Source organism: Thalassophryne amazonica, chromosome 1 (assembly GCF_902500255.1).
Source record: "Thalassophryne amazonica chromosome 1, fThaAma1.1, whole genome shotgun sequence".
In the NCBI taxonomy this organism is placed as follows: Eukaryota; Metazoa; Chordata; class Actinopteri; order Batrachoidiformes; family Batrachoididae; genus Thalassophryne; species Thalassophryne amazonica.
The window spans coordinates 17,004,616-17,030,710 of record NC_047103.1 but is presented as its reverse complement, the minus strand read 5'-3'; the positions used below and the strand labels follow the sequence as shown (position 1 = coordinate 17,030,710).

The following is a 26,095-nucleotide window of genomic DNA, read 5'->3' as shown; positions in this document are numbered from 1 at the left end:
CAGTTAATTCAAAATGCTGCAGCTAGAGTACTAACAGGGACTAGAAGTAGAGAGCATATCTCACCCATATTGGCCTCTCTTCATTGGCTTCCTGTTAATTCTAGAATAGAATTTAAAATTCTTCTTCTTACTTATAAGGTTTTGAATAATCAGGTCCCATCTTATCTTAGGGACCTCATAGTACCATATCACCCCAACAGAGCGCTTCGCTCTCAGACTGCAGGCTTACTTGTAGTTCCTAGGGTTTGTAAGAGTAGAATGGGAGGCAGAGCCTTCAGCTTTCAGGCTCCTCTCCTGTGGAACCAGCTCCCAATTCAGATCAGGGAGACAGACACCCTCTCTACTTTTAAGATTAGGCTTAAAACTTTCCTATTTGCTAAAGCTTATAGTTAGGGCTGGATCAGGTGACCCTGAACCATCCCTTAGTTATGCTGCTATAGACGTAGACTGCTGGGAGGTTCCCATGATGCATGAGTGTTTCTTTCTCTTTTTGCTCTGTATGCACCACTATGCATTTAATCATTAGTGATTGATCTCTGCTCCCCTCCACAGCATGTCTTTTTCCTGGTTCTCTCCCTCAGCCCCAACCAGTCCCAGCAGAAGACTGCCCCTCCCTGAGCCTGGTTCTGCTGGAGGTTTCTTCCTGTTAAAAGGGAGTTTTTCCTTCCCACTGTCGCCAAGTGCTTGCTCACAGGGGGTCGTTTTGACCGTTGGGGTTTTTCCGTAATTATTGTATGGCCTTGCCTTACAATATAAAGTGCCTTGGGGCAACTGTTTGTTGTGATTTGGCGCTATATAAATAAAATTGATTTGATTTGATTTGATCACATGACCTCACTGCACGCTATTACTTTGAATCAAATCTCCTCGACTTTGCTGACCGTGTTCTTTGCTGGCGTCTCCAGGTTAGAGCTGCCCTCAGTCAAAGTCACAACATAAATTACATGGTGTGAAACTTGCAACGAAAAAAAAACCAAGGCGTGCGGCCATGTAGAGTCCTATAAACACTTTTCTCCCCTGAGGTTGACCTCCATTACATGTTTGTCTGCAGCTTGACATTTCAAAAAGGCTGCAGCAGGCAGTGAAATATGAGAGATGGAGGGCTGGGGAGCTGGAGCTAAATCTTATTTAGATATAAGTATGGTTCCACTGAACTGTCACATAAAATACCACAAATTCACATGCATCTGGTCACTCAAGAACATCAGGAGGGAAAAGAAAGCTCCTTAAAAGGCAAACGTAACTGAAGTAATTTCATTTTTGCTGTTGATGTTTGATTAGGTACAGGTTTTCCCTTTGTTTGCGAAAACCTTGTCTTCTAAACTCAAAATGGGTTTCCTGTGAGTCATTAATGAGTTTTCCAAAGTGGGTGATTGAGTTGATTGGATCGCTGGGACATCCTGATAATTTGTAGGCTCCCAGGCAACATACATTCCAGTCAATAGACAGATACTGTGAGTGCTGTAAGAGTCTCTAACATCTTCTGGGGATACATTCTAACTCCTACACTATTGACTTCTTGTACTGACTGGATGTTGGGTTGAAATCTGGAGTACAGAAGCTGAGGTGCCTTTGTTGGCAAGGAAATGATAACTACTATATTGTTGACATCACAGATGATGCTGCAACCTTTCTGGAGTCAAAGGTTGCAAGAATTGCAGCACTTGAAAAGCTTAGTGAGGAGCCAGAGGGTCTGGGTTTGTGATCATCCAGAAGACTAAGATGAAAGCTTTCGATGACTTACTGGACTCAGCCATCTGAAGGATATTTTAGAGGTAAAAGTGTCAAATTTGCTGAGACATTCTCACCTCAGCAGTGACATTCATGTCTCTGGGTCCTTGGCCTTTGTGATCAGTACATTGCTGGGAAAAACTTGTGGAAACATGAAGTTGCTGGACAGAGGTTTTTGGCAATTCTGATACCTTTGGAGGAAAAAGAAGAATAATGAAGGTCTACATCTTTAGGCTCCTGGTGCTTCCTATCTTATTGTATGGTTGTGATACCTGGAATCTAACCTGCAAACAACTGAATGTCTTTGGTACTGGGTCACTTTGGAGGATCCTTGGATATGGCTGGATTGTCCTTGTGTCAAACGAACAGTTACTTAGAGAGATTCAGATGATGTGCATCAGCTGCGACAATGTCACCATGTGCATGATCCAAAACACAAGTGCCCCCATTTCAACTGGCTGCAGCAAATAGATGATTACTTTTTGAGATGTTGGGAAGCGCTTGTCTGCCTCTGGGGTTCCCATTCAGGACTCAGGGCAGTTCCGTACTCTACTGGATGTGGCAATGTGTGGCACCAGCACATACTCCCAGACTAAACCTGTTTGCTAAAACAAATAATCAACCAAGCAACCTGAGAAACTTTCACAAACTTAAAATGGTTGAGTGTAGCCAGGAATTGATGTCATACTATTTTAGCATTGATTGGGATAAAGGGGCGGACCACCGGAATCGGAATAAAGGGTAGACTACAGTGTAACAGTATATTTTCCCCACCCTGGAAATCTTCCCCCTACCCATGAAAGGCAAGATTTCTACAGGGCAGCACTGATTAAAGTTTATCCAAACCTTGATAAGGCCCAGTCAGGATAGAGCAACCTTTAAACTCTATATTTCATAGATGTTTTAAGGTCCCAGATGAAGCACAATTTGATTGACGGTGAACGATATTGATATTCTTTCTGTGTGTATCTATAGCTGTCTACAATAGCAATATTTCCTATTTGGAAGTACCTTTAAATCGCCTTTCCAAATATACTCTACAAATATATGGAGCTGACTGACAACCTGAAATATGATAGAACATCTGTCCATGATGGGGTAGGTGGTAAGATATCGTGACCTGGATATCTTCCCCTGCATGCCTATATCAAGAAATCTGTACTATATATTGCCAAATTCATCCCACTATAAACTTGGCAGTATTAAACAATTATGTAGCAACCTTCCAATACAGGTAGAGCAACCTTTAAACTCTATATTTCATAGATGTTTTATGGTTGCAAATGAAGCACAGTTTGATCGACGGTGAACAATCAAATCAAATCAAATCAATTTCATTTATATAGCGCCAAATCACAACAAACAGTTGCCCCAAGGTGCTTCATATTGCAAGGCAAAGCCATACAATAATTACAGAAAAACCCCAACTGTCAAAACGACCCCCTGTGAGCAAGCACTTGGTGACAGTGGGAAGGAAAAACTCCCTTTTAACAGGAAGAAACCTCCAGCAGAACCAGGCTCAGGGAGGGGCAGTCTTCTGCTGGGACTGGTTGGGGCTGAGGGAGAGAACCTGGAAAAAGACATGCTGTGGAGGGGAGCAGAGATCAATCACTAATGATTAAATACAGAGTGGTGCATACAGAGCAAAAAGAGAAGGAAACACTCAGTGCATCATGGGAACCCCCCAGCAGTCTAAGTCTATAGCAGCATAACTAAGGGATGGTTCAGGGTCACAGCAGCATTTTGAATTAACTGAAGGCTTTTCAGGGAACTTTTAGGACAACCTGATAATAATGAATTACAATAGTCCAGCCTAGAGGAAATAAATGCATGAATTAGTTTTTCAGCATCACTCTGAGACAAGACCTTTCTAATTTTAGAGATACTGCGCAAATGCAAAAAAGCAGTCCTACATATTTGTTTAATATGCGCATTGAATGACATATTCTGATCAAAAATGACTCCAAGATTTCTCACAGTATTACTAGAGGTCAGGGTAATGCCATCCAAAGTAAGGATCTGGTTAGACACCATGTTTCTAAGATTTGTGGGGCCAAGTACAATAACTTCAGTTTTATCTGAGTTTAAAAGCAGGAAATTAGAGGTCATCCATGTCTTTATGTCTGTAAGACAATCCTGCAGTTTAGCTAATTGGTGTGTGTCCTCTGGCTTCATGGATAGATAAAGCTGAGTATCATCTGCGTAACAATGAAAATTTAAGCAATGCTGTCTAATAATACTGCCTAAGGGAAGCATGTATAAAGTGAATAATAATAATGAACAATATTGGTATTTTTTCTGTATGTATCTATAGCTATCTACAATAGTTCCAAATATACTTCCAAATATACTCTATAAATATGTGGACCTGACTGACAACCTGAGATATGATAGAACATCTGTCCATGATGGGGTGGGGGGTAAGATATCCTATGACAGTCAAGGGCAAGACCACATCCCTCAACAATATCAATGTTGCTTCCACTGTGTCAGCCATGTATAAATCTGAGTAGGATGAAATGTATGATAATACTGCAGCAGACTTGTTATGCAGGGGGTGGGGGAAAGATGTCCAGGGTGGGGCCGGATATATTCCCAGTAAGAGATATATTAGTGTTGGGCCGGCTAGCAAGCTCATTAGCATTAGCCTAGAAATGCCGGCTGTGGAGGATGGCTTTCGTACTGTGGCTAGGCAGAGAAAGCCCTGTAGGGCTTGGTGCCCGGCTGTGGTACCCCGATCACACTCGTCACTGCAAACTGTGAATCGGTTCTCCCCCTTGCCTGATGTGAATTCTCTGAGCCCACAAGTGACTTCCACTCCTGTCTCCAGGCCGAAACACCGGACTTTAGTGATAGGGGATTCTATCACCCGCAAAGTCAGGTTACAGACGCCGGATGATGTTAAATGCATTCCAGGGCCAGAGCTCCCAACATTGCATGCCATCTTAGGGTGCTGATGCTGCAGAAGGGAAGACAGACTAAGGAACATGACATGAGATATAGTCACATAGTTATTCACGTTGGCACCAATGATGTCAGGATGAAGCACTCAGAGGTCACAAAAATGGACATAGAGAGGGCTTGTGACCTTGCCGGAAAGATCTATTGGCATTGATTAATAGTCTCATATGCTACTCTAAAGCCACCCTTAAATCCAAACAGTTCAACTGTCAACCCCACTGAGGTCCTTAGTTTGGGTCTCATTAACATAGGATGACTGTCCTCAAAATCATTGGTGATTAATGATCTAATTATTGATCATCACTTAGATATGATTGGGTTATGTGAAACCTGGCTTAAACCTACAGCTGTCCTCCCCTTAAATGAGGCCTGCCCACCAGCATATACATTTAGTCAGGTCTCTCGTGATGCGAAGCAAGGCGGGGGTGTTGCTCTTATTTATAAATGAAGGTTTAGCTTATTAACTGTTGGGGTCACAAATATAACTCATTTGAGCCTCTGATTCTCCGCTCTGCTCAGGATATTATGCATTGCCAAGGTCAGAAGTATAAAAATCAGCCGTATTACTTTGTCACTGTATATAGGCCTCGTGGCCCATATTCTGACTTCTTAGATGAATTTGGTGCATTCATCTCTAACTTGTCAATTAGTGCAGATCATTGATGACTTTAACGTTCATATAAATAGGCCTTCTGATCCCCTCTGCAAATCATTTATGGAAATTGTGGATGCATTAGGATTTCGACAATGCATTCGGGACTCGACACACATTAGTGGAAATACCCTGGATCTAGTTCTTGCATGTGGTATTGCTGTCATGAATACTGACATCGTGCCTTGTACATCAGTGGTCTCTGATCACTCACTTATTAAGTTTACAGTGTCGCTGCCGTGTTTAGTGGAACAACAACCTTATATATCACTATGGCGATGCATCAACTCCTCAACTAAGACTGAACTCGAAGATAGACTGCCTGATGTCTTAGCTTCACATGTGACAAATACCCAATCAGTAGACAGTCTTGTGGATAGTTTAAACTCAATCCTCAAAACTACACTCGACATGATTGAACCACCTGTGTTAAAACCGCACTCCCCCAAATCACAGTCACCTTGGTTAAATGATTACCTGCATGACCTCAAGCATAAGGCAAGAGGTCTGTAACGGAAATGGCGTTGTTCAAAATTAGAAGTATTCACCTTGCGATGCTATCTTAGACTATAAGCATGCATTATTGGCTACAAAGCGGACCTATTACTCTGATTTGATGAACAAAACAAGCATAACTCAAAGTTCTTGTTGTGGCAAAACGTATTCATGGACAACCACATGTAGTTCACTCTCCTTTTACAGCACAAGATTTCCTGGATTACTTTGAGAAGAAAATAGAAGACATTAGGTTAAACATACCCCAGCATGCCTTAACCCAGCCACTACACCCTGCTATTGAGGTGGGCGCCATTCCTGAGGTATTGCCTAGATTTACAGAATTTGAGAGTATCTGACTAGGCATGCTGATGAAACTCGTAACATCAACAAAAAGCACAACCTGTTTATTTGATCGTATACCAACAAAACTGTTTAAGGAACTGTGGCCCACTCTTGGGCCGACTGTGATGGAAATTATTAATTTTCTTTTTAACTTGTGGATCTGTTCCTAAATGTTTCAAATCTGCAGTGATTGATTAAACCATTACTTAAGAAACCTAATCTTGACGCTAGTGTATTGAAAAACCATCGGCCGATATCAAATCTATCATTTTGCTCTAAAATTCTGGAAAAAGTGGTGTCACGGCAGCTTGTGGACTATTTTACTGAGAATAATCTCTTTGAGCCACTGCAGTCTGCTTTTAGAAAATATCATTCCACAGAGACTGCTCTCACTAAAGTGGTGAATGATCTGCTGCTTACAATGGATTTGGACACCACTACAGTTCTGGTGCTGTTAGATCTCAGTGCTGCATTTGATACTGTGGATCATCATATTCTACTTGATAGGCTGGAAAATCATTTTGGGATTACTGGGAGTGCCCTTGCATGGCTGACGTCATACTTGACCAGTCGTTCTCACTGTGTTTTATACAGTAACACTACCTCTAACCTTAGTGACATGAAATTTGGGGTTCCACAGGGGTCCGTCTTAGGTCCCCTGCCTTTTCTCCCTTTATATAGCACCCCTTAGGCACATATTGCGGCCTTTTGGGATTACCTTTCACTGCTATGCTGATGATATTCAGTTATACTTGCCGATAACTGCAGGTAATCTTGTTCATATAAAATCCTTAGAAAATTGCCTTGCATCAGTGAGAAGTTGGATGTCTAGAAACTTCCTACTTTGAAACTCTGATAAGACTGAAATGATGGTTCTTGGCCCAGTGAGACATGATCTCCATCAATTTGACCACTTAACACTCAGCCTAGGCTCGTGTGTCATACATCACACTGACAAAGTGAGGAACCTTGGGATAATTTTTGATCCTACATTGTCCTTTGACCTCCACGTTAGAAATATTATGAGGACTGCTTTCTTCCACCTGCGAAATATAGCGAAGATTTGTCCCATCCTCTCTATGGCTGATGCTGAGACCCTGATCCATGCATTTTTCTCTTCTAGATTGGACTACTGCAATGTTCTATTTTCTGGTTTACCGCAATCTAGCATTAGAGCTCTCCAATTGGTTCAAAATGCTGCAGCCAGACTTTTGATACGAAGCAGAAAGTTTGACGACATTACACCCATTTTGGCATCTCTTCACTGGCTTCCTGTCCCAGTGAGATCAGATTTTAAGGTTCTGCTACTAGTCTATAAAATTGTTCACGGACAGGCACCTCCCTACTTAGCTGACCTAATTAAACCTTACGTACCGGTCCAGGCTTTGCGTTCTCAGGGTGCAGGACTACTTTGTGTCCCTAGGGTGAATAAGAAGTTTGCAAGTCACTGAGCTTTCTCTTATCATGCCCCTGTTCTGCGGAATGATCTTCCTGCATCAATTAAACAGTCAGATTCTGTGGAGACTTTCAAGTCCAGACTTAAGATGCACTTATTTTCCCTTTCGTATGGCTAGCATACTGGTATAGTTTTGTTTTATGCTTTTTACTCTTTTAATTAATTTTATTAGGAAATGAAGCGTGCCGCGAAAACTCAACTTTACCTAAATTCTGGGTCTGTTAGTGAAGCTTAGGGCTAGTAGCCGGCGATCACCTTAGTATTTCCTTCTTTTCTTGTTGTTTAATACTGGCAAATCATACAGTATTTCTTGTCTTTCTGATGTCTGATTCAGTTTTTTCTCTCTGTTTAAGGTGCAGCTCCATCCAGAGATGGGTGTGGTAATTGTGCTGGAAATCCTCCTGTCCTGTGCACCAACAGCTTTTCCTGTATATTTGTTTTGTGAATTATTCTGTAATTTATGTCTGTAGCATGGCCCAAGCAGAGGGTCACCCCTTTGAGTCTGGTCTGCTTGAGGTTTCTTCCTCAGAGGGAGTTTTTCTTTACCACTATTACTCTGGGGGTTGGTAAGGTTAGACCTTACTTGTGTGAAGCGCCTTGAGGCAACTCTGTTGTGATTTGGTGCTATATAAATTAAATTAAATTGAAATTGAAATTGGGGGGTAAGATATCCTCAATATCCCAGGGGGAAGGGGAGATATCCGGGGGTTGGGGGGGGAGATAAACTGGGACACCAGGGTTCCTATCTTGATTCATTACACAACTGGGCATTTAATGATACAACCACATCTGGCCAGCCAGTGTTTTTTTTAATGTTTCAGTGAGCTCTCCAGCACACATTGTAACAAACATACAATTCAAATATGATAAAGGCTCCTACCTCCAGAACAAGCCACAGCTGATCCCCACATTTAAGATCCTTTTTGTAGTACATCCCGTAGAATTTGACAACATTGGAGTGATCAGAAAGAGCTTTGAGGATGTTGTACTCTGCTTCGATTTCTTCATCAATATCCTGCAAAATGACATTTAACATTTACATTTTAGACTACAACTTCTACTGCAACTCTCTGATAAGATATCCAAGCATCATCAGCATAACTTGGTATATTTCACTGCAAATCCCAACCTTCTGCAAGAAATATTACTGTTTCAAGTTTAGGTTTCATATTCAGAAACTAAAAGTGATTCTGGTGCAATGAAATCAGGCTTCCCAATCCAGCTTCCTGCAGGCTGGATTAACCTACCACCCGCCTCATTTTGGCTTGTCAGTATCTCACAAATAAGTGAAATTTCCCATCGATGGGATATACAGGCTTAGAAGCGGTTAATATTTGTGATGTCTTCCAGTTTGTGCAGCAGTAAAAACAGCAGGAAAGAGGTTAGGTCATAGGTGTTGCCGCGGATAAGGCAGTGGCTTTTACCCAATGCCAAAATATGGCCATTGGGTATTGCAAAGACCTTGCGTTCATCTGTCTCTGCTCAGCATAACTCCAGTCCTATTACTGCCAGGGTCTTCAAATTCACAGGGAACAACCTTGGGAGACAGACCTTGGACAAGTTCAAAGATGGCCAACTTTGACCTATTCCAAGGGGTCAAAAAGGTCACATTTTCTACATACTCTTTCACTGATTACATGCTCAAACGACTGAGGGTATTTTAGCATTGCGTTATATTTTTAGGTATAGTGCATGTGGTGGGTCATTTGTGCAACATGTGTGATTCCAACAACTGCACAACTTCAAAATAGTGGACACAATGACCTCGAGGATTCAGGCAACCTGCCACTGTCACATTCCAAAAACAAGCATGACAAGAATCAATTCACTTTGATATAGATGTAATAGTACATTCCTGGAATGTATGTCAAAATGATACAAACGGATATGTGACATATAGATCCTACACTGGATGTTCATCACATTTTGAGAGGATTGGCGACAAAGCAAAACGCAAGCACCCATGAAGCAGAAAACTGAATGTAGGTTGTTTTTTTTTTGTTTTTTTTGGACACAAAAATGAAAAATGGAAAATGCTTTTCTGCAGATCCTTTTCTCTCTGTCAGATGCTCAGACTGTTTCACATTCCGTCTTTCATACACTCGCACACCAGTATCGGGGGACAGCCATGCAGGGTGCTCAACTATGCATCAGGATCAACGTGGGGTTGAAGGACCTTGCTCAAGGGCAATTTAGTGTAGTACAAGAGACACAAGGAGCCTTTAAATCACAACTTCCCCTCAAGAAGAAGAGATCTTAAGAGTTACAGACTAAAATATCGTATGCTTTGCCCAGTCTCTTGGCATTTAACCTTTTCAATTGGAATTTTTGTTCAAGATAATCTGTCAACAAAATAGACTATTTTGTACATAGCTATCACCAAATAAACCCCATCCGTACTTTATGTAGTTCTTGTGTTTTCCAGTGATGTTGACATTGATGCCTTTGTAATTTTTCTTTTTATTTCTGGACTGAATATTCTATATCAGAGAATTTATGCACAAAGTAACGGGTGTTACAGTTTATCAGAAGCTGGAATCTGCCTATTACAGAAGCTGAACAGGTTGCAACGACATCCCAGGACTGACACAGGAATAGACAGACAATTCTATTCACTGCTGAGGGTGATTTAGAACCAACAATTAACCTGCATGTCTTTGAACTGTGGGAAGAAGCCGGAGAACACCAGAAGGAACCGAAGAAGACACAAGGAGACAATAAACGGCACACACAATGGCCCCAAAACCGATAGGCTAAAGCACTAATTACTGGCCATTGTGACATCACAAAGGATCATTTTATATCAATTCTTCAAAGAAAGATCAGCAGCATTTTTGTTAGATCTTCTTCAGATATAGAAGAATAAATAGAAAAATATGAAAATGAAAGTTAACTACTTACGTGGTCATATAAGGGCATGAAAACAAGAATTTCTGAGGAAATTTGAAAATTGGACACATTTCAAAATTTTTTGTGAGACTCCTGTAAAAGTAACAAATCTGCTTACTGCAAACCCATGGCCAAATATAAATACATTTAACAAATTATTTTTGAAATTTTAGCCATATTCAGAGCTTGTAGGAGGTAAAGTACATATCTTATCTGCTTATAATTTTTGAATTCTAGGTTACAAGGTTTACAAGTTTTCAAAGCTGTACATGCCAAATTAAAGGACAACATTTGGACCGAGTGGGCCATTTGGAAAAATTGAGAAAATTAAGAATTTCAAAAGGCTGTAGTTCTTAATCTGTTATAGACACAGGCTTTATATTTGTGATTTCTCTATACATTTACTATTGGAGTATATTTGGATTTTTTTTATGGGAATCTTGAGAGGCTGACTTGGAACATTATTCTCAGACTGGGACATATAATATGGAATAACTCCAAAGTAAGTCTCAAATTCTATTTTTTTAATCCATCTGAAGTTTAAAGTCTGCAGATGTTAGTGCTGCTTTTCCTCCTCTAAATGCAATATTGTAATATCCACGTCTTTTATGACGATTGTGTAAAGGGAATTACTTTTTTAGATTAAAAAATTTACACCAACAAATGTTGAAAAAAACACAAAACAACTGCGATAAAACAATTTGTTGCAACAAGTACCGTAAAAAAAAAAAAAAAAAAAAAATCCATGATCATAACACGTAGACAGCCTCTACCCCACCTCTGGCGGTGAGGTGGGGGGCGAATTTCAACCGAAACATGGAAAAAAAAAAAACACAATCAGAATGGTCGTTCGTGATGATAAACAACTCACATGGATGGGATCGAGTATCTTTACAGCTGCTTTACTTCCATCGATTTTATTGAGCACCTTGTAGACTTTTCCATAGGTCCCCTTCCCGATTGTCTCAATGATCTCCCAGGTGTCAGTAGGATCCGGAAAGTTGTCAAAGACAATAGATTTCCCTGATTGTGGAAACATCTTTAGGAGAGATCTCCTATAAAAGAAAAGGATTAGATGATGTTACTAAAAAGCATGAGAGGGTGGAGAGAAAGCATTCTGACCTGCAGTTTGTACAGACGGCTGTTGTTATGCCATCATTAATCCACGTGAGAATTTAACAATCATTTTAGTAAAGAACTAAGCTCAAACAGATTATTATGTAAAAGCAAAAACCCACTATGTGGCACTTTGTCAAGTCAATGTTTCGTAGCAACATACAACAATGGCAGCAGTATTCAATAAGTCAATAAAAAAACCCATCACAAGACATTACTTTGCATTCTTTGAGAAAATTGTAAATCGATAAAATCCTATAAAATGCAATGAAAAGCAATCACATAAGTAATGCTGCAACTAAAATAATTCATCAATTGATTTTTTTTATTAGTATTTAAGTCCATAATATGTTTTAAAAAAAAAGGATAAACATGTTGATCAGTGATATCCAGAGCCCAAGATAATGTCTTCAAATGTCTTCTTTTGTCCACAGCCTAAAGATATTCACTTTACTGCCAGACAGGAGCAAAGCAGGTCATAAATTAAACCAGAAAATATTCACATTTTAGAAGCTGAAATCAAAGATTTGTATAATTGTTTTTAAAAATACTCAAATGATTAATTGATTATCGAAACAGTCGTCAGTTAATTTAATATTTGATTAATGAGTTAAGTTTTTATTCTAACATATTAGCACCCAAATAGACTTCCATAGTTCATTTAGGAGTTCCCTTGGGGGTCAAATGTCATCATTTTGTCTGTAAAATTTGAAATTGTAGAGCTCAGCTCATTAACGGAAGTAAGTGAACTTTTCTATAGAATCAGAATCAGAATCAGAAGAAGTTTATTGCCATTGCCAGTGAACAGGATTCACAGACTAGGAATTTGCTTCGGTACAATGGTGCAACATTAAGAAGAGATAAAATGCTAAGATAAAATATAACATATGTGTCAAAATAAGATACAATATAAGATGAAAAAAAAAAGAAATATGAAAGTCTGTGTGCAACAGAAAAACAGAGAAACAGAAAAAACAGTGCAGTGGGAGGACTGCAATTAAAAACCAAAGTACACTGTCTAAAGTGACCCGTGATTGATAAGATGATAAAGTGACAGAGTTAAGCTTAAGGTGACTGAGTTATGAGGTGTTCATGAGTCTAACGGCAGAGGGGAAGAAACTGTTCTTATGGCGGGAGGTTCTGGTCCGGATGGACCGTAGCCTCCTGCCCGAGGGGAGTGGTTTGATCAGACCGTGTGCAGGGTGAGAAGGGTCAGCTGTGATCCGACCTGCTCGGCCCAGAGTCCTGGAGACATGCAGGTCATGGAGAGATGGAAGGCTACAGCTGATCACCTTCTCAGCAGAGGCCACAATGCGCTGCAGTCTGTGTCTGTCCCTGGCTGTGGCCCCGGCGTACCACACCGTGATGGAGGAGCAGAGGATGGACTCGATGATGGACGTGTAGAACTGCACCATCAGCTGGACAGGCAGCTTGGCCTTCTTCAGCTGCCGCAGGAAGTACATCCTCTGCTGGGCCTTCTTGATGAGGGAGCTGATGGTTGACTCCCACTTGAGGTCCTGGGTGATGGTGGTGCCGAGGAAGCGGTGACAGACCACAGTGGTGACGGGGCTGTTGGTGAGGGCGAGGGAGGGCGGGGGGGCTGTGGCTTTCCTGACGTCCACGATCATCTCCACTGTTTTGTGGGCGTTGAGCTCCAAGTTGTTGCTGCTGCACCAGGTCACCAGCCGGTCCACCTCCCTCCTGTAGGCAGACTCATCCCCATCCGAAATGAGTCCGATAAGGGTGGTGTCGTCCGCAAATTTGATAAGCTTTACAGAGTCGTGGCTGGAGGTGCAGCAGTTAGTGTAGAGGGAGAAGAGCAGAGGGGAAAGGACACAGCCCTGGCGAGATCCTGTGCTGAGAACCTGAGTGTTCGAGACATTTTTTCCCAGCGTCACACGCTGACTCCGGTCCGTCAGGAAGTCTGTGATCCACCTGTAGGTGGAGTTGGGCACGTGGAGCAGAGAAAGCTTGTCCTGGAGCAAAGCTGGAAGGATGGTGTTGAATGCAGAGCTGAAGTCCACAAACAGGATCCTAGCGTAGGTTCCTGGGGAGTCCAGGTGCTGCAGGATGGAGTGCAGGGCCAGGTTTATGGCGTCATCTACAGACCTGTTGGCTCTGTAGGCAAACTGCAGGGGGTCCAGGAGGGGGTCGGTGTTTGAGCCCCCAAAATGAAAAATATATCCCATCAGGTTCTTATAAAAACAAAAACTACTATCTAAAATGACTCCACAGTGTGTGCAGTAGGTTTGTACTCTACAGCAGTATGTTGTTATAGTGTTTAAGACTTATAGTCTTCATATTTTGATGAAAAAACCTTAACCCAGACAAAGATAAGCAGCAGAAAATAAATGAATGAATGTGAATAGTGACCCAGACAGAGTGAAGCTGGCATCTTCACAGAAAGGATCATGTTAGGATTTTTTTTTTTTTTTTTTTCTTTTCTCATGGAATTTTGCTATTGCCCCCAGATGTAAGAACTGGTATGAAAAAGTTAAACAAAAGCATGAAAAAAACAAAACAAAACAAAAAAACAAAAAACAGCCAGCCCGATCCACACTGGTATACAGTTAACTAATTAACACATTTGTTAATTCTTTGGGAGTTTATTGCTACCATATCTCATGGCATGTCGTGATTCAGCATCACAAAATATACATTAATCTATTGGTTCATGATATTGTCACGAAAAGTGCCAAATTTTCGTAACGGGAGCACAAATTTATTGAAATGCATTCCGTGATGAGTGTATAAAAAAGTGATGTGGGGGGGAGGGGGTCTGGGGGGGGTTTATGGTTAGGGTTAGGGGTAGGGTTAGTAATAGTAAGATTTAACAAAAAAAAAAACCCTTCCCGAAAATTTGACTCATTTTGTGACAGGAGCACGAAAAACACTCGTGAGCCTGGGTTGGTTTACTGGGAATCTCTTCAGAAGTCTTTGTTGACGGCACTATGTGAGGGTAGAATGTCCACCAACAATGTAAGCGAGCAGAGTTGTTGTAATCCGTCTTATTTTTGTACATGATGTGTCAGAAAGCACTAGATACACATTTGGATGGAGACTGGATGTAGAAATCTCAATTTGATAAGCGCTAATCAATGACCTGAAGTGACAACTGGATATCAATGGAATCCATACCATCGAGACAGAATATATTTTCTTATTTGATTGGATGTGGACCGATTTGTGAGATGTATAGGTTTGTTACTTAATGCAGACAATTTCAAGCAGTGCACAGCACACCCTGTGGTGAAGAGGGGATGAGAAGATGGAAGTAATCACATAGAGCCTGTGAATTATTAATTACTTAGAGGGAACTCTGTTTTGTCCCATTTTGTCCCACCCTGCCCAGACCCACAATATTTTTGACCAAGTTTACCCGCACCTGTCCATCCTGCAGGTCAACGTGTGGGTGCCTGCAACTTAAAGGCTGATTTGCACATCACTTTTTAGGAACAATTTCATGTTTTTTCAAGTTTCATTGACAGTGATTGGGTGATTTATTTTACTTGGCATTATTGACTAAAATGCCCTACTTCACAGTGTTTAAAACTGCTTGTTTACTGTTTTATTTTTTAAAATGTTCATATATTCTGAAAAATGCTGCAGTTCAGACCAGGCTCATTCTTTGCAAACCTTGGCAAACTTTGGCAATATCAGTTTATTAGTTTTGCGTGACTCTTTCTTGTTTTTATTTTTTTATTTTTTTCAAGCATTAACTACTGCAGTGGATATCGTGATCCCAGCACTGAAAATGGAAGAAGGGCCTTTATTGTCAATATACATACATATTTATATACACTGAAATGTGTCCTCTGCATTTAATCCATCCTAATTACAGTTAGACATAATCCAACCAACAGGAGCAGTGATCAGCCACAGTCCGGCACCCGGGGACCAACTCCAGATGTAGAGACGCTGTCTTAGTCAAGGGCAAAGAAAGGAGCAAATTCTAATGCGCATGCTTTTGGTGTTGGGAGGAAACCCACATAGAAAACACGCAAAGTGCACACACAAAGGAACTGGGCATGGGTGGAATCAAACCTCAGACCTTTTTACTGTGAGGCAAGACTGCTAACCACTGAGTCACCCTGCTTCCCACCGTGCACTAACTCAGTTATTAAGACTATTTGTCAGGTAAGACAGTAAAAATTTGTATTTTTAACAGCATTTAAAACTATGTTGTAAATGTGCTTTAGAAAGCAGTTAAAAATCAACTTGAATTTGACAGTCTGCACACCATAGTTCACGCTTTATGATGTAAGAATCAACAAGAAACCTACTACGGTCATTTTGAGAAAAAAAAAAATCCATGAATCACGTGTTGTCTGTAATACTGAAACAGTCACGTAATTTCTGTTCTATTTCAATTTCAATTTCAATTTATTTTCATTTATATAGCGCCAAATCACGCGAGTTGCCTCAAAGCGTTTCACATAGGTACTTACCAACCCCCAGAGTAACAGTGGTAAGGAAAAACTCCCTCTGAGGAAGAAACCTCAAGCAGACCAGACTCAATGGGGTGACCCTCTGCTTGGGCCATGCTACAAACATAAATTACAGAACAATTCACAGAACAATTCACGGACGAATATACAAGAAATGCTATTGGCGCACAGGACAGGAGGATCGTCAACACGAATACAACTCCCATCTCTGGATGGAGCTGCACCTTAAACAGAGAGAAAAAACAGAATCAGGCATCAGAAAGACAAAAAAAATACTGTATAATTTACCAGCATTAAACAACAAGAAAAACAGAGAAATACTAAGGTGATCGCCGGCCACTAGCCCTAAACTTCACTAAAAGACCCACAATTTAGGTAAAGTTGAGGCCGCGGCCCGCTCCAATTACTAATAAAATGAATTAAAAGAGTAAAAAGGGTAAAACAAAACTGTACCAGTATGCTAGCCATATGAAAGGGAAAATAAGTGCGTCTTAAGTCTGGACTTGAAAATCTCCACAGAATCTAACTGTTTTATTGATGCAGGGAGATCATTCCACAGAACAGGGGCACGATAAGAGAAAGCTCTGTGACCCGCAGACTTCTTATTCACCTTAGGGACACAAAGTAGTCCTGCACCCTGAGAACGTAAAGCCCGGGCCGGTACGTAAGGTTTAATTAGGTCAGCTAGGTAGGGATGTGCCAGTCCATGAATAATTTTATAGGTTAGTAGCAGAACCTTAAAATCTGATCTCACTGGAACGGGAAGCCAGTGAAGGGATGCCAAAATGGGTGTAATGTGGTCAAACTTTCTGCTTCGTGTCAAAAGTCTGGCTGCAGCATTTTGAACTAATTGGAGACCCCTAATGCTAGATTGCGGTAAACCAGAAAATCGAACATTGCAGTAGTCCAATCTAGAAGAGATAAATGCATGGATCAGGGTCTCAGCATCAGCCATGGACAGGATGGGACAAATCTTCACAATATTTTGCAGTTGGAAGAAAGCAGTCCTAGTAATATTTCTAATGTGGAGGCCAAAGGACAACGAAGGATCAAAAATTACCCCAAGGTTCCTCACTTTGTCAGTGTGATGTATGACACACAAGCCGAGGCTGAGCGTTAACTGGTCAAATTGATGCCGATGTCTCACTGGATTAAGAACCATCATTTCGGTCTTATCAGAGTTTAAAAGTAGGAAGTTTGTAGACATCCAACTTCTCACTGCTGCAAGGCAATCTTCTAAGGATTTTATGTGAACAAGATTACCAGCAGTTATTGGCATGTATAACTGAGTATCATCTGCATAGCAGTGAAAGGTAATCCCAAAATGCCGCAATATGTGCCCAAGGGGTGCTATATAAAGGGAGAAAAGCAGGGGGCCTAAGACAGACCCCTGTGGAACCCCAAATTTCATGTCACTAAGGTTAGAGGTAGTGTTACTGTACAAAACACAGTGAGAACGAATGGTCAAGTATTACGTCAGCCATGCAAGGGCACTCCCAGTAATCCCAAAATGATTTTCCAGCCTATCAAGTAGAATATGATGATCCACTGTATCAAATGCAGCACTGAGATCTAACAGCAACAGAACCGTAGTGGTGTCTGAATCCATTGTAAGCAGAAGATCATTCACCACTTTAGTGAGAGCTGTCTCTGTGGAATGATTATTTTCTAAAAGCAGACTGCAGTGGCTCAAAGAGATTATTCTCAGTAAGATAGTCTACGAGCTGCCGTGACACCACTTTTTCCAGAATTTTAGAGAAAAATGATAGATTTGATATCGGCCGATAGTTTGTCAATACACCAGGGTCAAGATTAGGTTTCTTAAGTAATGGTTTAATCACTGCAGATTTGAAACATTTAGGAACAGATCCAGAAGTTAAAGAAAGATTAATAATTCTGATTAATAGTTCTGTTACTGTTTAAGGTTAGGACCAGTTCACAGAGTTCAAAATTCCAATTCAATATGGTAATAACCTCAAACAGAGTTAAGTGCCCCGCAACCTGATACCGTATAAATGCTATGAAAGCAGCTAATGCATAAAATTTGCACGACAAAACAATCAATGCAAAAACTACTAATTTACAGCAGTAATGAAGTAAAGAGTGAATTAACCCAAACTTACATTGCTCTTTAACCATGGTTGTGTGGCATTTTTGGAAATCAGACAATCTATTTCGGTGTTAAATGTTAGCATGAGCAGCGGCTAGCCTGGCTGGAGGTGTAAACCATGCACACTGTTATGTTGTAAACTGTAGAGGAGGCGCTAACATGGTTAATCTCATGAGCAGTTCCCCGGCTCCATTTGGAAGCCCTCTGTTAAGTGGTCGGAGATACGTTGGGATTATCAGGAATTAGCCACTGTTGCAGCATGAGCCTTTCCCCTTATAGACGCTCATTCATACACGAGGAAAAGCTGGTTAGAGGCTGTCGTGCTACAGAACACCATTTCTATAAATTTAGATTTATAGGCAATTTTGTAATATTTAGATGCGAGGAAAATATCTACAGAGGCCCCTGCCTGAGCTAATCTTACAGAAATTATGTTTTTAGATAAATTATTGTAGAATGAAAGGCAATTATTCACGCATCAAGTTGCTGTGAGTCTTTATTTTGTTGAGTCATTGTCTGTGCAGAGCAATTAGGCTCCTATACGTGCACCCGTGTCAGTAATTACACTTGTGTTCAGCTAATGTACAGTGCTTGAGAAACCAGCAGTTATTAATAATCCACCAGTGCTTCTATATGTGTCAACATGCGGCGACACACGAGACGACGAAACCTGAGGACACAAGCACTGGACACCTCGGACACAAGCACAGATGGCAAGGAAATAACCCCTTAGAAGAGGCCGTGGTTGTGTATGTGTGGTAATCTGACCTCGTCTGCTCCGAGGCAACGGCTAGCTGTCACTTTTCGTTAGTTGTTTAGGGATGTGACATGAACACAGCCCGCACACAAATGGCTGCACACGTACAACTGAGCATGTCTCTATGTTTGCACAAATTAGGATTTTTGAAGAAGAGATTTTTTTCTTGCAAATTTTCCAACTAGATTTGTTTTCTAAAAGTCTAATTTTTACTATTGAGATCAACATTTTTGCACACTTAAAATTGTTGAATTGATTTTATTAATGTTGCACCAGCAGGTGAACCCGAAAACATATCAAGTGTTTTATTTTGAACTTGTAGTTTTAAAACAAAAAAAAATGTCTATATCAGGTAGATATTTTTACAGACATCACTTTAATCAGTTGTCGATGAATTAGCATCAAATTATTGCGTGTTTTTCTCCTGAGCAGGAATAGTATTACAAAATGTGAAACTATTAGTGATTCTATAGAAAAGTTCAGTTATTTTAATGAGCTGAGCTCTACAATTTCAAATATTACTGACAAAATGAAAACATATGACCCCCAAGGGAACTCCTAAAGGAACTATGGAAGTCTATTTGGGTGCTAATATGTTAGAATAAAAACAACTTGTTAATAAAAAATTAAATTACTTGACAGCTATTTCGATAATCATTAATCATTTTGAGTATTTTTTTTTAACAATTATAAAAAATTCTTTGATTTCAGCTTCTAAAAGTGAATATTTTCTGGTTTGGGGGCCGAGCCAGGGTTTGTGACGACATAACATAATTACATCATTTATTTTATCTCATTAACAGTCATAAATTTCTCCCCTCCAAACTTTTTTATGTATTGCAGGCCTTAAATGCAGTAATGGATGTATATTAACAAATGAAATAAAATTGACCATACAAAACATGGAATATTTTGGGTTCATACTGTTTGCAGTGAAATAAAAATAAATTAAATATTTGTTGTAAAATTTATTCTTATTATTCCTATTATTTATTTATTTATTCATTATTTATTTGGGGATGTACATATTCCTGTTCATCTTCATATGCCTCTATTCAGTCCCTCCAGGAATTTGTGATGCCAAGATTCAGCAATTAACTCAACAAATATTTAATCCAACATATCTTTATTTCTCTATATAGATGCACAGACATATAGCCATCTATCATTCCGTACATGCATATGTATATTGGTTGAATTCTTTATTGATTTGTAGTAGAAATCTTGGCACTGCAAATTCCTGGAGGCGATGTCTACTGCACACACATGATCACAGCAAAAACTAGACAATATTTGCCAGCTTTGTAAATATTATAATTTTCTTCATGAGCATTTTTCTATATGTTTATGTGCATTTTATGATAGTGCCAATATTTCCAATATGTTTTATATATTGTATATTACACTGAAATGCTGTTTTTCTGTGTCAGCCTTTCTGAGATACAAGTAGGGATTTTCAAATAAACAAAAACGTAGGGAACCACTGGGTTTAGGCTACATAATTCTAAATGTGCATTTACATAAAAACAAAAGGACATTCCATAATTAATGTTCACCAAACAGCATGACATAATCTGGATGAAATGAATAATCTGGACCATATTATTTCACATTCCTGTCAGTGTCATTCCACTGATGTTGAATTGTGTTCCTGCACAAAATAATCTCTCTGAAGAAGTGAGAAACTGTTCGGCAACCAGTGGATTGTAATCTGCTTTTATTTATACTGAAAGCAGAAGGTTATCTGGTGAAATGTTCGAGAAATCTGGGAGTGGGTTTGAGTGGGTTTAGGTTTCATTTTAACTTTGGTCCATAATCCAAGATAATCTCCTTGCAGACTCCAATGCAAAAACAAAGAAACAAAAGAAAAGCACTAATCTGATTTACAGTGTAGTTTTATTTATTTATTTATCCTAATTCAACCAATCCCACACCAGCAGGTTTGACACAAACACCATAAAGGCACCGACAGCATCATCAGAGCACAACAATAATTAACAGGATTATAGTAACTGAAATCTTTCATGTGAAAATCACTATCTGTCTAGATTTTTTTTTTTTTCAGGTAAAGCAGATATTTGATATTTTGATCTTACTGACCTTTGTTCGCTGATGCAGAGTGGGCCCAAACAAACAGAGACACATAAATCGTAAGCATGGGATTTCCATTGGACACATGCACAGACACACTGGAAACGGAACCACTCCCAAAGTGTGCAAATCAGAAATACAAATGCAGTAACCATGGTTACTACTTGACACGCAACATCCATGCAAAGTCAAGCCAAAAACAGCCCTTAAAAGGTGTTTAGAGGTAGAACAGTCAAAAAAGCAAACGTCATTCTCTTACTTACTCCATCATTTACATGCTGTTCTGTCAGCATTAGATTGCTATACTGCTGAGTATTTTCAATCAAAAAATATAGTAATGCAGTCCACATAAGTTAAAAAAAAAATGTTGAAACTCATGGAATTAGTTTAAGTTGCTGATCTGGGAGTAGGGATGTCCAATATCCAAATTCACCAAGTCTGACACGACTATAAATCAGTCTGCAGAAGATGAGCTGATGGCAGGATCATGCACGGACAGCAGCACCGAGCGATTCAGGTGCAACAAGCCATGACTGCCACTGCGTCATTTAGCAGTGTCCCATTACACAGGGCGCTGCTGGGAAATGAGCTGGTGTGGGACCGAGCCAGAGCCGGCCTGAGAGTTAAAGTAATACTCTGAGGATACGTTGCAGAGCAGTAGGTCAGTGGGACAGAAAGTTGGGATATTAATACGCTACCTGTTTCCGTCCTTGGACAAAAGACCTCATAAATAGACTGCATTCAAATAGCGCTTTTCCATCTGCATCAGATGCTCAAATCGCTTTACAATAATGCCTCACATTCACCCTGATGTGAGGGTGCTGCCATACAAGGTACTCACTACACTGGGAGCAACTAGGGGATTAAGGACCTTGACCAAGGGCCCTTAGTGATTTTCCGGTCAGGCTGTGATTTGAACTGAGGATCTTCTGGTCTCAAGCCCAACGCTTTAACCATGAGACCATCACCTCCCCTCCTGAGTCAGCTGTAAACAGGAACCAGCCTTGGCTGGCGAAGTAACCTCTATCAGCCTGGTGTCCTGTCCAGAGGAATTTGTGGACTTTCATGCACTTCATGCTACAAAACCCGGAGATAAGCGCTATGACCTACTGCGCTCAGGATTTACATATGATTTACTTACTTAGATAGCTACAACTCTTACAGCTTATCCAGAATAATTATTTCTACATTTGGAGTAAAAAATTACTGCACTGATGGCAAAAAAGTATTTTACTGAAACAAAGCGACAGCGTAAGATTTAAACTTTACCCACCAGGGGTTAAGTCGGCTAGCTTGTAGTATACCCTACGTAGTTTTGCACCCCAAGGTATTGTTTAGGTTGGGTTACATCATACCAAATCCAAATAATCAGAGATACACTGCTAAGTTTTGATTTTATCTCATATGCTGATGACACAATCTTTTAAACTAGTACAATACACATTTTTAACTAGCGTCACAAACAAATCAAGCATAATCAATTCTAAGCAAACAAAACATTGATCTAAACACTGGTTACAGCACTGAAGTGCTCTGAGACATTCTGGCTGAACTGAACTGACTGTGTGTTGTCACTGATATTGATCTTCCATGTAACACAATTATTTTGTAATGTTATGATGGTGTGGGGTGGGGGGTTTACCTCCGGACATTGAAACACAGACTAATTTATGAAAACCTCAAGGGCATATAATCTTGACTAATTGAAACTATACCCGTGTGTGTGCAAACCAGCCTGGGCCATTGTATACCCAGAGATGTTGTATGCATTGGCTGAGGGCATCCAGGTGTAGTTTGGGAGGTGGTGGCGGTGGTGGTGGGGAGTGGGGGGGGGGCAAGGAGGATTATGTTGTTGAAAGAAAGGTAAGCTAAGACAAGGCTAAGGGCCCCTTCACACATCGTATGAATAAGTACAAATCAGGGTGAATCACAGTGGAACAGATCGTATGAGCGAACCACGAAAACATCAAGGCGACGGGCAGGCGTGCACGATGCAGCTGCAACGGTTTTGTGCATGCGGGAACAAAGTATGAGCAGCTGGAGCATGAGTAACCACATTGTGCAGCTGCTGTGGAAAAAAATACATGCCACCCATGGGATTCGAACCTGCAATTTACAAAAGCTCTGATTGCCAACCAGAAACATTACCACTGCACTACCATCGCTATCCTATAAAAGGTGTATAAAATGCCTGAAATCAACAAGGAGATAAACATATAAAAAAATAAAACCACACACCATAAATAAACCACAGCATTTTATTGAATCCTACGTGTGTCCTGTGGATGGGGCACTGCAGGACAGACACTGTGTCAGGTGGAACAGAACTCACGTGGGTGATGTGACATTTAGATTGCTTGCTGTGTGTTATGATCTGACTGTCCGCTTCACCTGGGACAGCCTGTCAATGTGGGCACTGTGTGCTTGCTCGCTGCAGCCCGTCACAATAGTGATATAAGTTTTTATGTATGTCCTCGTGAGGACAGCAAGCAGTCACACGCACGTCACAGTGGACAGTTGTAAGTTCATGTCCGTCCAAACGCAGTACATGTTCCCCAGATGGGACGTCCAGAACCAGCGATCTCAACAGCTGCAGCTATCGGCAACACGCCACTGGGAGGCACCTCCCCGTGCTGTGTGCGCTCTGACCTGGCTGTCGGGCCTCGCATTTGTTCATGTCTGTACATACATATAAGCATTTTATGCAAGTGGGGGCGCGAAACACATATATGCCACATGTGTTTCAGGGGGCATGACACATTCACACGTGCGAGACACATGCACCACATGTGTGTTGCTTTTTGCAACTTCACACTCGTGGAAGCACTTAGACAAAGTTCACATCCAGCTCCAAAGTGATCATCTGCTGACTGTTTTTGTGCTAACTGCGCAAATGGCCACACATTTTCTAAGTGTCAGGCGAGCGGTGTTAGACGTTCGTGTGTGTTACCTGGAATTTGGCCAAAACTTGCTGTGAGAGGGATTGAATCGGCTCTCACAGGGCGCTCTGCCTTTCAGCTGCTGGTGTGCGTGAATAGTTGTAGTGACACGTGTACGAGGCATTACAGGCAGCTCTGATTTGTCACGAATGCCATGCAATTCCTCCTTCATGCGCTAGTTGATTTCAATCGAATTATGTGTGAAGGAGCCCTGATGTTTGCAAAAACCTTCATAGATGCATAAGCCACAGTCTTTCTGGGATAACGTCTCTGGTACTGGAATTTATCAAAGGAAAGAAGAAGTCAGAAGGTTACAAGTCATTTTAGAGCAATGTGTTGTTCAGAACACCAGGGTTGAGGTAGGACAATGACGCAAAACCACACATCAAACAGCACAAAAGAATGGTTGAAACTGGCCAGCAATGGGCTCTGAGCTAAATCCTCATTGAAAACGGAAATCTTCAATCCTGCAGACGTGACAGAAAGTGTCAAAAGAGATAACAATGGAGATTTTAGTTATTCATATTGTGCAACATTGGTTGTTTTGCATTTATTTCTTAAGATATTCTAAATTGGTGTCAATACTTTTGACCAGGACTGTGATCTTCAGATTGGATCAGGGTGCACTGTAGCACAGCAGCGTTTCTCCACAAACAACTCAAATTATTCAAGGTTTTGCAGACACTACTAGCAGTACAAATATCATGTATTTAATTTATCTTTGGTTTACAGTAATAAATATTTTACATTCTTTAACAGCCTGCTTCTAGAAGAAAAGTGAGATATGATGAGACCATGTTGTCCTGTAAATGATCTATTGTGTTCAAACAGATTGTTCTAGTGGTGGAGCTGTTCATTTATCATACAGATGAACAGGTGGCACAGTAATTAATTTTTTCCCTGCAAAAACTCATATATGCATTCATCAGATGGTGGAAACTGTTACGGAATTTTGTTGAGTGATTTTATAAACTATTGTGAATTCTACAATGTAAGTGCTAAGTCAGTTGAACATTCCAAATTTGTAGAGTTGACAACCCAATGCAGAAAACCACATAAGGTCAAAAAGTTCACTCCTGATTCACAGCAGCCAAACAAGTGGCAAAACCGTACTTTTGACAAATACTGGTGTGTAAATGGAAAAGGTACACTTGCACATTTAGTGAGAATCCGTGAAGTAGTTTTGACATTATCCTGCTAACAGACAGACAGACAAATAAATAAAAAAAAACAAGAGCAAGCAGAGATTTCCGACGCCCGCCAATACAGATCCGGATCAACTCCAAAATTCAGTCTTCCATTCTCTAATATGTATCCGTGGTGAAAATTTTGTCAAAATCGGTGCAGTCGTTTTGACGTAATCCTGTTATCAGTAATCCTTCAAAGTCTATATAAAGTGAAACTTGATTCAGAATCCGGATCCGGATTACTTCCAAAATTTAATGGGTTCTTCCATGGCCTAATACCTATATGTGGTGAAAATGTCATCAAAATCCTTGCAGTAGTTTTGACGTAATCCTGCTAAAACACAGACAGACAAATAAATAAATAAATGCTGATGATTTTATTACGTCCTTGGCAGACGTAATAACGGGCCAGTAGCATTTGCGGTAGTAGCATCCCATTATTGCATTTGTACTTTGATCCTGAGGTGAAGCAGTTGAGCACTTTGTTCCTTCAAATCCTGCTCCTCTGTCCACCTGATCTGCTCCATTTCCCATCAGGACCACACCATCACTAGAGTTACTAAACTTTAGTATTTTTCTGTTTCTATTCAGATTCATTGTAGTTTGATGACTGATTGCTCTATTGTTTCCACCATGAGAGCTGATTCATCGCTACCCTTGTGGAGTCCCTTTTTTTTTTGACAACAATAAATCTGCAGTCCAGTCATGCTGTCACCCCCATCCCCCCATTGGTGACACCCACATTCTCTGCCTGCGTGATCAACAACCCAACTCTAGCACGGTTCCCTGAAGCACGTCCTGCAGGCCTGGGTGACCGTCGCAAACCAACCTCATTTCCTGCTCCGCTGCTTTACAAATGGCTCGTGGAAGCTGAAAGAGGACTGAGGATGGAGATACGCTGAAGGCCATAAAGCCTAT

General features: G+C 40.6%; 1 protein-coding gene across 2 annotated transcripts in view; it reads right to left on the bottom strand.

The window, feature by feature from the left end:
- The window catches only part of myo3a (myosin IIIA), a 182,750-nt gene extending 161,613 nt beyond the window's left edge, over positions 1–21,137 (bottom strand). Inside the window, exons 1-3 of one of the 2 annotated variants that reach the window (XM_034166350.1) lie at positions 21,061–21,137; positions 11,401–11,584; positions 8,521–8,655 (exon numbers count right to left, since the gene is read on the bottom strand). In XM_034166350.1, coding sequence (XP_034022241.1) covers positions 8,521–8,655; positions 11,401–11,568 — 303 coding nt within the window. In that variant the 5' untranslated portion in view covers positions 11,569–11,584; positions 21,061–21,137. Of the gene's footprint in view, positions 1–8,520; positions 8,656–11,400; positions 11,585–18,216; positions 18,707–21,060 lie in introns of those variants that run through there. The other variant, XM_034166359.1, reaches the window with a different exon arrangement.
- Positions 21,138–26,095: the final 4,958 nt, after the last annotated feature.